Source organism: Branchiostoma floridae, chromosome 13 (assembly GCF_000003815.2).
Source record: "Branchiostoma floridae strain S238N-H82 chromosome 13, Bfl_VNyyK, whole genome shotgun sequence".
NCBI lineage: Eukaryota > Metazoa > Chordata > Leptocardii > Amphioxiformes > Branchiostomatidae > Branchiostoma > Branchiostoma floridae.
In genome coordinates, this window is record NC_049991.1 from 14,479,635 (window position 1) to 14,490,978 (window position 11,344).

At 45.2% G+C, this 11,344-nt stretch overlaps 4 protein-coding genes across 4 annotated transcripts; all 4 read left to right on the forward strand.

Moving 5' to 3' along the window:
• The first annotated feature begins 1,067 nt into the window (after positions 1-1,067).
• LOC118428542 (complement C1q tumor necrosis factor-related protein 3-like) lies at positions 1,068-2,259 on the forward strand. The gene is made up of 2 exons (XM_035838635.1): positions 1,068-1,233; positions 1,599-2,259. Exons 1-2 carry the CDS (start codon positions 1,068-1,070, stop codon positions 2,162-2,164), a joined length of 732 nt encoding a protein of 243 aa, XP_035694528.1. The 3' UTR covers positions 2,165-2,259.
• A 1,285-nt stretch (positions 2,260-3,544) lies between these two features.
• On the forward strand, positions 3,545-5,738 carry LOC118429532 (complement C1q and tumor necrosis factor-related protein 9-like). Its single transcript, XM_035840032.1, has 2 exons — positions 3,545-3,787; positions 4,295-5,738. The coding sequence occupies exons 1-2, from the start codon at positions 3,622-3,624 to the stop codon at positions 4,843-4,845; spliced, it is 717 nt and encodes a 238-aa protein (XP_035695925.1). The 5' UTR covers positions 3,545-3,621; the 3' UTR covers positions 4,846-5,738.
• Positions 5,739-6,537: 799 nt separating this feature from the next.
• LOC118428543 (complement C1q tumor necrosis factor-related protein 3-like) lies at positions 6,538-8,034 on the forward strand. Its single transcript, XM_035838636.1, has 2 exons — positions 6,538-6,703; positions 7,069-8,034. Exons 1-2 carry the CDS (start codon positions 6,538-6,540, stop codon positions 7,662-7,664), a joined length of 762 nt encoding a protein of 253 aa, XP_035694529.1. The 3' UTR covers positions 7,665-8,034.
• A 1,351-nt stretch (positions 8,035-9,385) lies between these two features.
• On the forward strand, positions 9,386-10,514 carry LOC118428544 (complement C1q-like protein 3). The gene is made up of 2 exons (XM_035838637.1): positions 9,386-9,551; positions 9,970-10,514. Exons 1-2 carry the CDS (start codon positions 9,386-9,388, stop codon positions 10,512-10,514), a joined length of 711 nt encoding a protein of 236 aa, XP_035694530.1.
• Positions 10,515-11,344: the final 830 nt, after the last annotated feature.

The following is an 11,344-nucleotide window of genomic DNA, read 5'->3' on the forward strand; positions in this document are numbered from 1 at the left end:
TTCAATCCAACGTCCGTCGACTAGATTCCCCTAAATATCTTGTTTTTAAAAACAACGGATATAGGTTACCATGTGGATAAAAGTGAACTAATGTTAACTTGCTGGTTGAGAACCTTATCATTTTATGGTATAGTCCGCCTATTCTTAACCAGACTTGGTGTACCAATTATGCACCTTGTTGCATTATTCACATTGTTGTATTATTACAGCCAGTATAGGCAACGTTACCCAATCTGAGCAATGAGGCTTCTGTAGCGAATTAAAGTGGGCTGGTGACGAGTTGCTGGCTTCCTGTTTTTGTTTATGACCAGGACCTAACTCCCTATTTTAGTATTTAACGGCGTCGTTAGTGATCATCCGACTTCACAGTATAACGTATGACATCGTATTTAGACGTTACACCCAAAAGTAGAACATGTTGCCATGCACTCAACCTTGAAGGAAAACGCTAGCTGGCAGCCAACCAACACAAACGTCGTTCGGCAACTAGATTTACTTCCGCAACTTAACTTAACTAGAACCCATGTCGCCTGCAGCGGCCAGAAAGGGAAACAATACGTAGATCATGATGAGTAGGCCAAACTGAAGCTCCAGCATCAGCAACTTACTTATCGGTAGAATGTGGAAATCAGCAGCAGCTTTTCATTGACGTCGGCATATTTTTACTTCATTGTGAAACCAAGAACGTTTAAAAGCTTCAAGGGATGGTTCAGAAAGAAAGGTAGATAGGAGGGTAAGATTGTAACAAATACATTGAAATATCATAATGGCCATTTTGCACTATAGAGCTGAGAGACATAAATCAGTACTTAAATCTAGACACATAGTCTTCACTTGAATAGATGACCCCAAATAAACAGGGAAATTTTCATCTACATTCCCCGCAAGCATACGCCCTAAACACATATCTCCTGGTCCTCCCCCAGCGAATAGCGTTTTGAAAACTGCGTACGCGTATAAGGCAGGTTCAGTTTCCTCGTTTCAAAGTGAGAAAGGAGGCAGTTTTGTTGAAAAGCGCATATTTTCACCACGTAACATCATTTGAAATCAGCCCTTTCTAACTCAAGATGAAGATACCTGTGCTGGTTTCCCTCCTCCTCGTCCTGCGCACCTTTGTGGCACTGGAGACAGACCAGGGCGGCGTCTGCTCCGGTCAGCTCAACAACAGTCAGAACATCACCGTGGTGGCGGCGCCTGGAGCCAAGGGAGAGCCGGGGACGGAGGGACCGCAAGGTAGGGAAGGCACACAGCTAATAAAAACAGGGAGGAAACGTACATAGATGCATCTAAAATTATATGACTATCGTCGAGAAATCATTCAATTTCAATCAAGGGTAGGAGAATGCAACGCCTGTCAGTTTAAACAAGATCGCCCAAAACCACAAGTATACAATTTGAAAGAGCACAATGGGCGCTTTGAACCACGACGTGATCTGGGCTCTATAGCTACCCTCTTTACCGTGATAGCTGCAATTTTTGTGAACACACCTTACTACATGTAGCTAGGTTACCCCGTTTATTAGGGCGATCTGATGTTCTCGGTTATAACAGCATTAAAACCGAAAAACGAAAAGTGATTTTATACTATCCCCTGATAGGACCAAAAGGTGAGCAAGGTGAAAAGGGCGTGAGAGGTGCGCCAGGTAAGCTGGGTCCGGCCGGAACGACAAGTCAGAAGGGAGACAAAGGTGAACAGGGACCGGCAGGTGAGAAGGGAGACAGAGAACAGGGACCGACAGGTGAGAAGGGGGCACCTGGTACCAACCCACCTGCCCCAACGACCAGCCTTGTAAATCAGCCTGATGGTGTGAACACAGTGCTGACGTATGACGTCATCCTTAGCAACATGGGCGGTGACTACAACCAGGAGACGGGGAAGTTTGTGGCAACAGTCGGAGGCGTCTACTTCTTCACCTTTACTGGTATGACGCCGTATTCCGGTTCCAACTACTTCGTCCATCTCATGAAGAATGGTGCAAAGATGGTTGGTCTTTACGAGCAAAACGGCGGAACCCCCCAGAACCAGTCCAGCAGTAACAGCGCCATCCTGCAGCTGCAGCCTGGGGACGAGGTTTGGGTGGAGCTGGACTCTTACGGTCGTAGTTTGTATAGCGACGATGACAGGTACCTCACTTTCAGTGGGTTCCTCATCCACGTCGTTTGAGTGATAGATACAGACAAGTGATTAGCCGTACAGAGCTACAATTCGATTTGCCAAATCAATCTAGTTTACAATTAGAAATATTCGAATCGCAACAATGGTGTATAACAGTGATTTTGTGTAACAGTTACCGTATCTGTAATCGTCATGAATATTTGTTGTCACGCGCGCGCGCTCTTTCAGAACCGTATAGCTTGCCTTTTATATCGGTCCAGCTGTAAAAGCGCCATCCTGCAGCTGATGAAGCCTGGTGGGAAGGCCGGTCGAAAAAAAATTATGAAAGGAAAAGGTCACGATTTTTCCCACCAACCTCTGCTTGGAGAGTAGAAGCCCTAATCTATTTTGAAATTGCAGGCGTCGATATTAACTAAATATCCCTACTTTGCAGTGCACAGCTGTGACGTATGCCATCATCCATAGACGCACATGACGTTACACCCAAACGTAGAACATTTTGTCGTGCTCCCAGCTTTGGGGGAACCCGCCAGCTGGCAGCCAACCAACTGGCATTCTATAACCTAAACTAATTCCATAACCTAAACTAACATTCAAACCATGATCAGCCAGTTAAACTGAAGTGCTAGCATCAGCAACTTACTTATCGGTAGAATGTGAAAATCACCATTAATGCGCTGTACAGCAGTATCGGCAGAAAGGGACAAATATATAACAAAAGCTAAAGACGACTTTGTAGAAGGAAGGTGAAGGTATTATTTTCACTTTTTCTGTTTTCTGGGGACATAAGAACATTGTTCTCTCTAGCCTAATCAGAGACTGCTATGGGGTGTCATTGTACCACGCTTGCTGGTTGATGTTTAGGAGGCAGATACCACAAATACGACAGAGCCAGTCGCCCTCACACGGTTGGTAAGAAACACCAAAACTCCGGCTACCCCAACAATACAGGCCCAGTGTTACAATGAGTATGATTATCGGTGGATTAATATTGTGCTTTCGCACAGTCAGGCCATTGTCAAGTTCTTATCTAGCGGCACAGATGGCCGAAGATTGGGAAATGACTTTCAAAGTAAGTAAACAATTTTTCGTTGATATCAGCACATCTCTACTTCCTTATGAGACCAGCCAGGTTTAAAAACTTCAAGGGGATGATCAGAAAGAAAGGTAGACGGGGGGTAACAAATACACCATTGAAATATCATAAGGGAAATTTTGCACCAAGAAGTCAGTACTTAAATTTTGATATAAAGTCTTCACTTAAATCGATGACCAGCAAGAAACAGAAAAAAAAACTTCCATCTACCTTACCCAGCAAGCATTCGCCCCAGCACATAATGGTATCTCCTGGTCCACCCCTAGCGAACAGCGTTTGGGCCAACTTGAAACTGCGCAGAGGACAGGTTCAGTTTCCTCGTTTCTTCAAAAAGAGAAGACGCAGTTTTAAGAAATATCAAATTTTCACCCCCTGCACTTCATTTGAAATCAGCCGCTTCTAACCAAAGATGAAGATTACTGTGCTGGTGTACCTCCTTCTCGTCCTGCGCACCTTTGCGGCACTGGAGACAGACCAGGGCGGCGTCTGCTCCCGTCAGCTCAACAACAGTCAGAACATCACCGTGGTGGCGGCGCCTGGAGCCAAGGGCGAGCCGGGGGCTGAGGGGCCGCAAGGTAGGGAAGGCACACGGCTCATGAAATTAGGGAGGAAACGTACATAGATGCTAATATCCAAGCAGATCTTACGGTGGTTTGAAACAGTAACATAAGCTGGGGAAGGAGTTTAGCCGGCAGAGTAGTTTATGTTACTGTCTTAAACCAGCAAGATCTGCTTGGAGATTACATAGATGCATCTAAGATTATATGATTATCGTCGAAAAATTGTTCAATTTCAATCAAGGGTAGGAGAATGCAACGCCAGTATACTAGTCGCATTTCAGTTTAGGCAAGATCGGCCGAATCCACAAATCTACAATTTGAAAGAGCACAATGGGTGCTTTGAACCACGACGTGAACTGGGCTCTAGCTACGTAATACCCTCTTTACCGTGATAGCTGCAATTTTTGTGAACACATCTTACTACATGTAGGTTACCCCGTGGATAAAGGCGACCTGATGTTCTCGGTTATCACAGCATTAAAACTGCAAAACGAACAGTAATTTTATACTATCCCCTGATAGGACCCAAAGGTGAGGCAGGTGAGAGAGCTCCAAGAGGCGCGCCAGGTAAGCTGGGTCCGGTCGGACCGGCAGGTGAGAAGGGAGACAAAGGTGAACATGGTCCGGCAGGTGAGAAGGGAACAGCTGGTACCAGCCCACCTGCCCCACCTGTCTTGGCGTTTTCCGTAGTGAGAACGACCAAACTTGAGAAGCCTTCCTCCAACACGGTGCTGACGTATGACGTCATCCTTAGCAACGTGGGCGGGGCCTACAACCGGGAGACGGGGAAGTTTGTGGCTACTGTCGGAGGCGTCTACTTCTTCACCTTTACTGGTATGACGCCGCGTTCTCGTTCTAACTACTTCGTCCATCTCATGAAGAATGGTGCAAAGATGGTTGGTCTTTACGAGCAAAACGGCGGCACCCCCCAGAACCAGTCCAGCAGTAACAGCGCCATCCTGCAGCTGCAGCCTGGGGACGAGGTCTGGGTGGAGCTGAGAAGCGGTCGCAGTTTGTACAGTGATGGCGATAGGTACCTCACGTTTAGCGGGTTTCTCATCCGCGCAGACTAACACATAAACATACATGGACACATGATAGATACATACATGCTAGAGAAATTAAGTAGAAGGAATTGCATACAGATTAGTCAATAACATGAATCAATTAATCGATTAATCGTATCATTTTGGAACAATAAATGCCGCATGATGATGAATGTAGATTTCTTGTGGGGAGACATATTCTGAATTTTATCCCTACTTTGTTCGAAATCGTCGTAGTCATCATTTTTATCATCATTATGAAGCGTTGGGCTAAAAAGGGATGATAGGAATGTATCAGTAGATGAACTCACCTTTAGTGGGTTCCTCATCCACGCTATTTGAGCAATGCTTGTAGAACAATTATACTTCGTACAAGGTGCGGATAACGCTTCGATCGAAAAGGTCGAGCTACTTCAAAATTAGAAATATCTGCGCCACATACTATAGTGGAGGACAGTGATATGATATTGTGTAACGCATGGTCACCATAACTTCTGTATTCGGCCCTGGATATTTGTTGTGTAACGCTAGTTCACCTATATCCGCGGGGTAACCTTTATCCGTTGTATATAAAATCAGAGTATTTAGGGATATCAAGTCGACAAACGGCTGTTTCAGACCGGAATGCTATGAAAATATTGCAATTTCAATCCAACGTCCGTCGACTAGATTCCCCTAAATATCTTGTTTTTTAAAACAACGGATATAGGTTACCATGTGGATAAAAGTGAACCAATGTTAACTTGCTGGTTGAGAACCTTATCATTTTATGGTATAGTCCGCCTATTCTTAACCAGACTTGGTGTACCAATTATGCACCTTGTTGCATTATTCACATTGTTGTATTATTACAGCCAGTATAGGCAACGTTACCCAATCTGAGCAATGAGGCTTCTGTAGCGAATTAAAGTGGGCTGGTGACGAGTTCCTGGCTTCCCGTTTTTGTTTATGACCAGGTCTTAACTCCCTAACTCCCATTTTAGTATTTAATGGCGTCGTTAGTGATCATCCATACTTCGCAGTAAACAGTTGTGACGTATGACATCGCATTTAGACGCTACACCCAAACGTTGTCATGCATTCAAGCTTGTGGGAAACCGCTAGCTGGCAGCCAACCAACACAAACGCCGTTCGGCAACTAGATTTACTTCCGCAACTTAACTTAACTAGAACCCATGTCGCCTGCAGCGGCCAGAACGGAAAACAATACGTAGATCATGATGAGTAGGCCAAACTGAGGTTCCAGCATCAGCAACTTACTTATCGGTAGAATGTGGAAATCAGCAGCAGCTTTTCATTGACGTCGGCATATTTTTACTTCCTTGTGAAACCAAGAACGTTTAAAAGCTTCAAGGGATGGTTCAGAAAGAAAGGTAGATAGGAGGGTAAGATTGTAACAAATACATTGAAATATCATAATGGCCATTTTGCACTATAGAGCTGAGAGACATAAATCAGTACTTAAATCTAGACACATAGTCTTCACTTGAATAGATGACCCCAAATAAACAGGGAAATTTTCATCTACATTCCCCGCAAGCATACGCCCTAAACACATATCTCCTGGTCCTCCCCCAGCGAATAGCGTTTTGAAAACTGCGTACGCGTATAAGGCAGGTTCAGTTTCCTCGTTTCAAAGTGAGAAAGGAGGCAGTTTTGTTGAAAAGCGCATATTTTCACCACGTAACATCATTTGAAATCAGCCCTTTCTAACTCAAGATGAAGATACCTGTGCTGGTTTCCCTCCTCCTCGTCCTGCGCACCTTTGTGGCACTGGAGACAGACCAGGGCGGCGTCTGCTCCGGTCAGCTCAACAACAGTCAGAACATCACCGTGGTGGCGGCGCCTGGAGCCAAGGGAGAGCCGGGGACGGAGGGACCGCAAGGTAGGGAAGGCACACAGCTAATAAAAACAGGGAGGAAACGTACATAGATGCATCTAAAATTATATGACTATCGTCGAGAAATCATTCAATTTCAATCGAGGGTAGGAGAATGCAACGCCTGTCAGTTTAAACAAGATCGCCCAAAACCACAAGTATACAATTTGAAAGAGCACAATGGGCGCTTTGAACCACTACGTGATCTGGGCTCTATAGCTACCCTCTTTACCGTGATAGCTGCAATTTTTGTGAACACACCTTACTACATGTAGCTAGGTTACCCCGTTTATTAGGGCGATCTGATGTTCTCGGTTATAACAGCATTAAAACCGAAAAACGAAAAGTGATTTTATACTATCCCCTGATAGGACCAAAAGGTGAGCAAGGTGAAAAGGGCGTGAGAGGTGCGCCAGGTAAGCTGGGTCCGGCCGGAACGACAAGTCAGAAGGGAGACAAAGGTGAACAGGGACCGGCAGGTGAGAAGGGAGACAAAGGAGAACAGGGACCGACAGGTGAGAAGGGGGCACCTGGTACCAGCCCACCTGCCCCACCTGTCGTGGCGTTTTCCGTGGCGCGAACGACCAGCCTTGTAAATCAGCCTGATGGTGTGAACACAGTGCTGACGTATGACGTCATCCTTAGCAACGTGGGCGGTGACTACAACAAGGAGACGGGGAAGTTTGTGGCAACAGTCGGAGGCGTCTACTTCTTCACCTTTACTGGTATGACGCCGTATTCCGGTTCCAACTACTTCGTCCATCTCATGAAGAATGGTGCAAAGATGGTTGGTCTTTACGAGCAAAACGGCGGAACCCCCCAGAACCAGTCCAGCAGTAACAGCGCCATCCTGCAGCTGCAGCCTGGGGACGAGGTTTGGGTGGAGCTGGACTCTTACGGTCGTAGTTTGTATAGCGACGATGACAGGTACCTCACTTTCAGTGGGTTCCTCATCCACGTCGTTTGAGTGATAGATACAGACAAGTGATTAGCCGTACAGAGCTACAATTCGATTTGCCAAATCAATCTAGTTTACAATTAGAAATATTCGAATCACAACAATGGTGTATAACAGTGATTTTGTGTAACAGTTACCGTATCTGTAATCGTCATGAATATTTGTTGTCACGCGCGCGCGCTCTTTCAGAACCGTATAGCTTGCCTTTTATATCGGTCCAGCTGAAAAAGCGCCATCCTGCAGCTGATGAAGCCTGGTGGGAAGGCCGGTCGAAAAAAAATTATGAAAGGAAAAGGTCACGATTTTTCCCACCAACCTCTGCTTGGAGAGTAGAGGTTTGGTGTAGCTGTGGAAAGGTTACAGTTTGCACAGTAGTAACTACAGGCATCTCACGCTTAGTGGGTTCCTCATCCACGCTATTTGAAAACAAAATATTTGTAGAAAAAATAAATGATGCTTTGTACAGCAATATTTATTGTATAATTTGTTTGAAGCTGTATAGCTCGTCTTTCTATAACAAGACATGATGTACTAATTGTTTTCTGCAGCGAACAAAAGTGGACTGATGACGAGTTGAAGTCCTGTTTGTGTTTATGACCGGGCCCTAATCTATTTTGAAATTGCAGGCGTCGATATTAACTAAATATCCCTACTTTGCAGTGCACAGCTGTGACGTATGCCATCATCCATAGACGCACATGACGTTACACCCAAACGTAGAACATTTTGTCGTGCTCCCAGCTTTGGGGGAAACCGCCAGCTGGCAGCCAACCAACTGGCATTCTATAACCTAAACTAATTCCATAACCTAAACTAACATTCAAACCATGATCAGCCAGTTAAACTGAAGTGCTAGCATCAGCAACTTACTTATCGGTAGAATGTGAAAATCACCATTAATGCGCTGTACAGCAGTATCAGCAGAAAGGGACAAATATATAACAAAAGCTAAAGACGACTTTGTAGAAGGAAGGTGAAGGTATTATTTTCACTTTTTCTGTTTTCTGGGGACATAAGAACATTGTTCTCTCTAGCCTAATCAGAGACTGCTATGGGGTGTCATTGTACCACGCTTGCTGGTTGATGTTTAGGAGGCAGATACCACAAATACGACAGAGCCAGTCGCCCTCACACGGTTGGTAAGAAACACCAAAACTCCGGCTACCCCAACAATACAGGCCCAGTGTTGCAATGAGTATGATTATCGGTGGATTAATATTGTGCTTTCGCACAGTCAGGCCATTGTCAAGTTCTTATCTAGCGGCACAGATGGCCGAAGATTGGGAAATGACTTTCAAAGTAAGTAAACAATTTTTCGTTGATATTAGCACATCTCTACTTCCTTATGAGACCAGCCAGGTTTAAAAACTTCAAGGGGATGATCAGAAAGAAAGGTAGACGGGGGGTAACAAATACACCATTGAAATATCATAAGGGAAATTTTGCACCAAGAAGTCAGTACTTAAATTTTGATATAAAGTCTTCACTTAAATCGATGACCAGCAAGAAACAGAAAAAAAACTTCCATCTACCTTACCCCGCAAGCATACGCCCCAGCACAAAACGGTATCTCCTGGTCCACCCCTAGCGAACAGCGTTTGGGCCAACTTGAAACTGCGTAGAGGACAGGTTCAGTTTCCTCGTTTCTTCAAAGTGAGAAGACGCAGTTTTCAAAGGCCCATATTTTCACCCCCTGCACTTCATTTGAAATCAGCCGCTTCTAACCAAAGATGAAGATTACTGTGCTGGTGTACCTCCTTCTCGTCCTACGCACCTTTGCGGCACTGGAGACAGACCAGGGCGGCGTCTGCTCCCGTCAGCTCAACAACAGTCAGAATATCACGGTGGTGGCGGCGCCTGGAGCCAAGGGAGAGCCGGGGACTGAGGGACCGCAAGGTAGGGAAGACACACTGCTAATGAAAACAGAGAGGAAACGTACACAGATACTAGTCAGAAGTTTACGATTATCACTGAGAAATTATTCTATTTCAATCAAAGTTTTAAGAATGCAACTATATATTCTATACGATTACTACTAAGTAACCTGCCAGTTTTAACAAAATCGCTCGAAAGCTACAAATCAACGATTTGAAAGAGGACAATGCGTGCTTTGTTCCTCTTAGCTTGGAATCCAGTCTCGTTAGCTTTGGTGCGCTGGGAGCGACCTTCGGGAGCGGACCAAAGTCTGGAGACTGGATTCCAGGCTAGTAACATCGTGGGCTCTAACGTTAGATATATACTCTTAATTACCGTGATAGCTGCAATTCTAGTAAACAAATCTTATTGATTTGGCACCAGGTCCTGGGTCCGGCAGGTGAGAAGGGCGTCATAGGTGCGCCAGGTAAGCTGGGTCCAGTCGGACCGGCAGGTGAGAAGGGAGACAAAGGTGAACAGGGACCGGCAGGTGAGAAGGGAGCACCTGGTACCAGCCCACCGGGTCCACCTGTCGTGGCGTTTTCCGTGGTGAGAACGACCAAACTTGAGAAGCCTTCCTCCCACACGGTGGTGACGTATAACATCGTCCTTAGCAACGTGGGCGGGGCCTACAACCAGGAGACGGGGAAGTTTGTGGCTACTGTCGGAGGCGTCTACTTCTTCACGTTCACTGGTATGACACTGTATCTAACGCTGTTACCCAACGCCAACTACCACGTCCATCTCATGAAGAACGGTGCAAAAATGGTTGGTCTGTTCGAGAACAACGGCGGAAGTCTCCATCAACGGTCCAGCAGTAACAGCGCCATCCTGCAGATGCAGCCTGGTGACGAGGTTTGGGTGGAGCTGAGAAGCGGTTACAGTTTGCACAGTGATGGCAGTAGGTACCTCACGTTTTCCGGGTTTCTCATCCACGCAGACTGACAGACATAGTAACACACATAAAAACACATGGACACTGATGGATACATACATGCTGGAGAAATTAAGTAGAGGGAATTGCATACAAATTAGTCAGTAAGATGAATAAATTAATTGATTAATCGTATCATTTTGGAAAAATAAATGCCACATGATGATGAATGTAACGTTAGATTTCTTGTGGGAAGACATATTCTGAATTTTATTCCTACTTTATTCGAAATGGTCGTAGTCACCATTTTCATCATCATTGTGAAGCGTGGGGATAAAAAGAGATGATGGGAAATTACCGGTAGATAAACTCACCTTTAGTGGGTTCCTCATCCACGATATTTGAAGAATGCTTGTAGAAAAATCATGCTTGGTACAAGGTGCGGATAACGCTTCGATTGTTAAGTTCGAGCTACTTTAAGATTAGAAATACTTGCCATATACTATAGTGGGGAACAGTGATGTTGTGTAACGCATGGTCACCATAACTTCTGCAACGCCCATGAATACTTGTTATGTAACTTGCTTGTTTGAGAACTGCATGGTATAACCAGACTTGACGTACCAATTATTCACCTTGTTGCATTATTCACATTGTTGTATTATTACAGCCTGTAGGTAACGTTACCAAATCTGAGTATTGAGGCCTCTGTTGGGAATTTAAGTGGTCTGATGGCGAGTTGTTCCTGTGTTTGTGTTTATGACCAGGTCCTAACTCCCTATCTTAGTATTAATAGTGATCCGTACTTCGCAGTAAACAGTTGTGGCGTATGACGTTACACCCAATTAGACTCCCTTGCAGTCTTCGGAACGGGGCTGGGGTTTTTTTTGGGGGGGGGGGG

What these genes read in the sequence shown, in the direction of transcription:
- LOC118428544 (XM_035838637.1), top strand. Translation starts at nt 9,386, where the DNA reads ATGAAGATTACTGTGCTGGTGTACCTCCTTCTCGTCCTACGCACCTTT. An exon ending in GGGGACTGAGGGACCGCAAG is followed by an intron (nt 9,552 to 9,969) that starts GTAGGGAAGACA and finishes TGGGTCCGGCAG; the next exon opens with GTGAGAAGGGCGTCATAGGT.
- LOC118428543 (XM_035838636.1), top strand. Translation starts at nt 6,538, where the DNA reads ATGAAGATACCTGTGCTGGTTTCCCTCCTCCTCGTCCTGCGCACCTTT. An exon ending in GGGGACGGAGGGACCGCAAG is followed by an intron (nt 6,704 to 7,068) that starts GTAGGGAAGGCA and finishes ATCCCCTGATAG; the next exon opens with GACCAAAAGGTGAGCAAGGT.
- LOC118429532 (XM_035840032.1), top strand. Translation starts at nt 3,622, where the DNA reads ATGAAGATTACTGTGCTGGTGTACCTCCTTCTCGTCCTGCGCACCTTT. An exon ending in GGGGGCTGAGGGGCCGCAAG is followed by an intron (nt 3,788 to 4,294) that starts GTAGGGAAGGCA and finishes ATCCCCTGATAG; the next exon opens with GACCCAAAGGTGAGGCAGGT.
- LOC118428542 (XM_035838635.1), top strand. Translation starts at nt 1,068, where the DNA reads ATGAAGATACCTGTGCTGGTTTCCCTCCTCCTCGTCCTGCGCACCTTT. An exon ending in GGGGACGGAGGGACCGCAAG is followed by an intron (nt 1,234 to 1,598) that starts GTAGGGAAGGCA and finishes ATCCCCTGATAG; the next exon opens with GACCAAAAGGTGAGCAAGGT.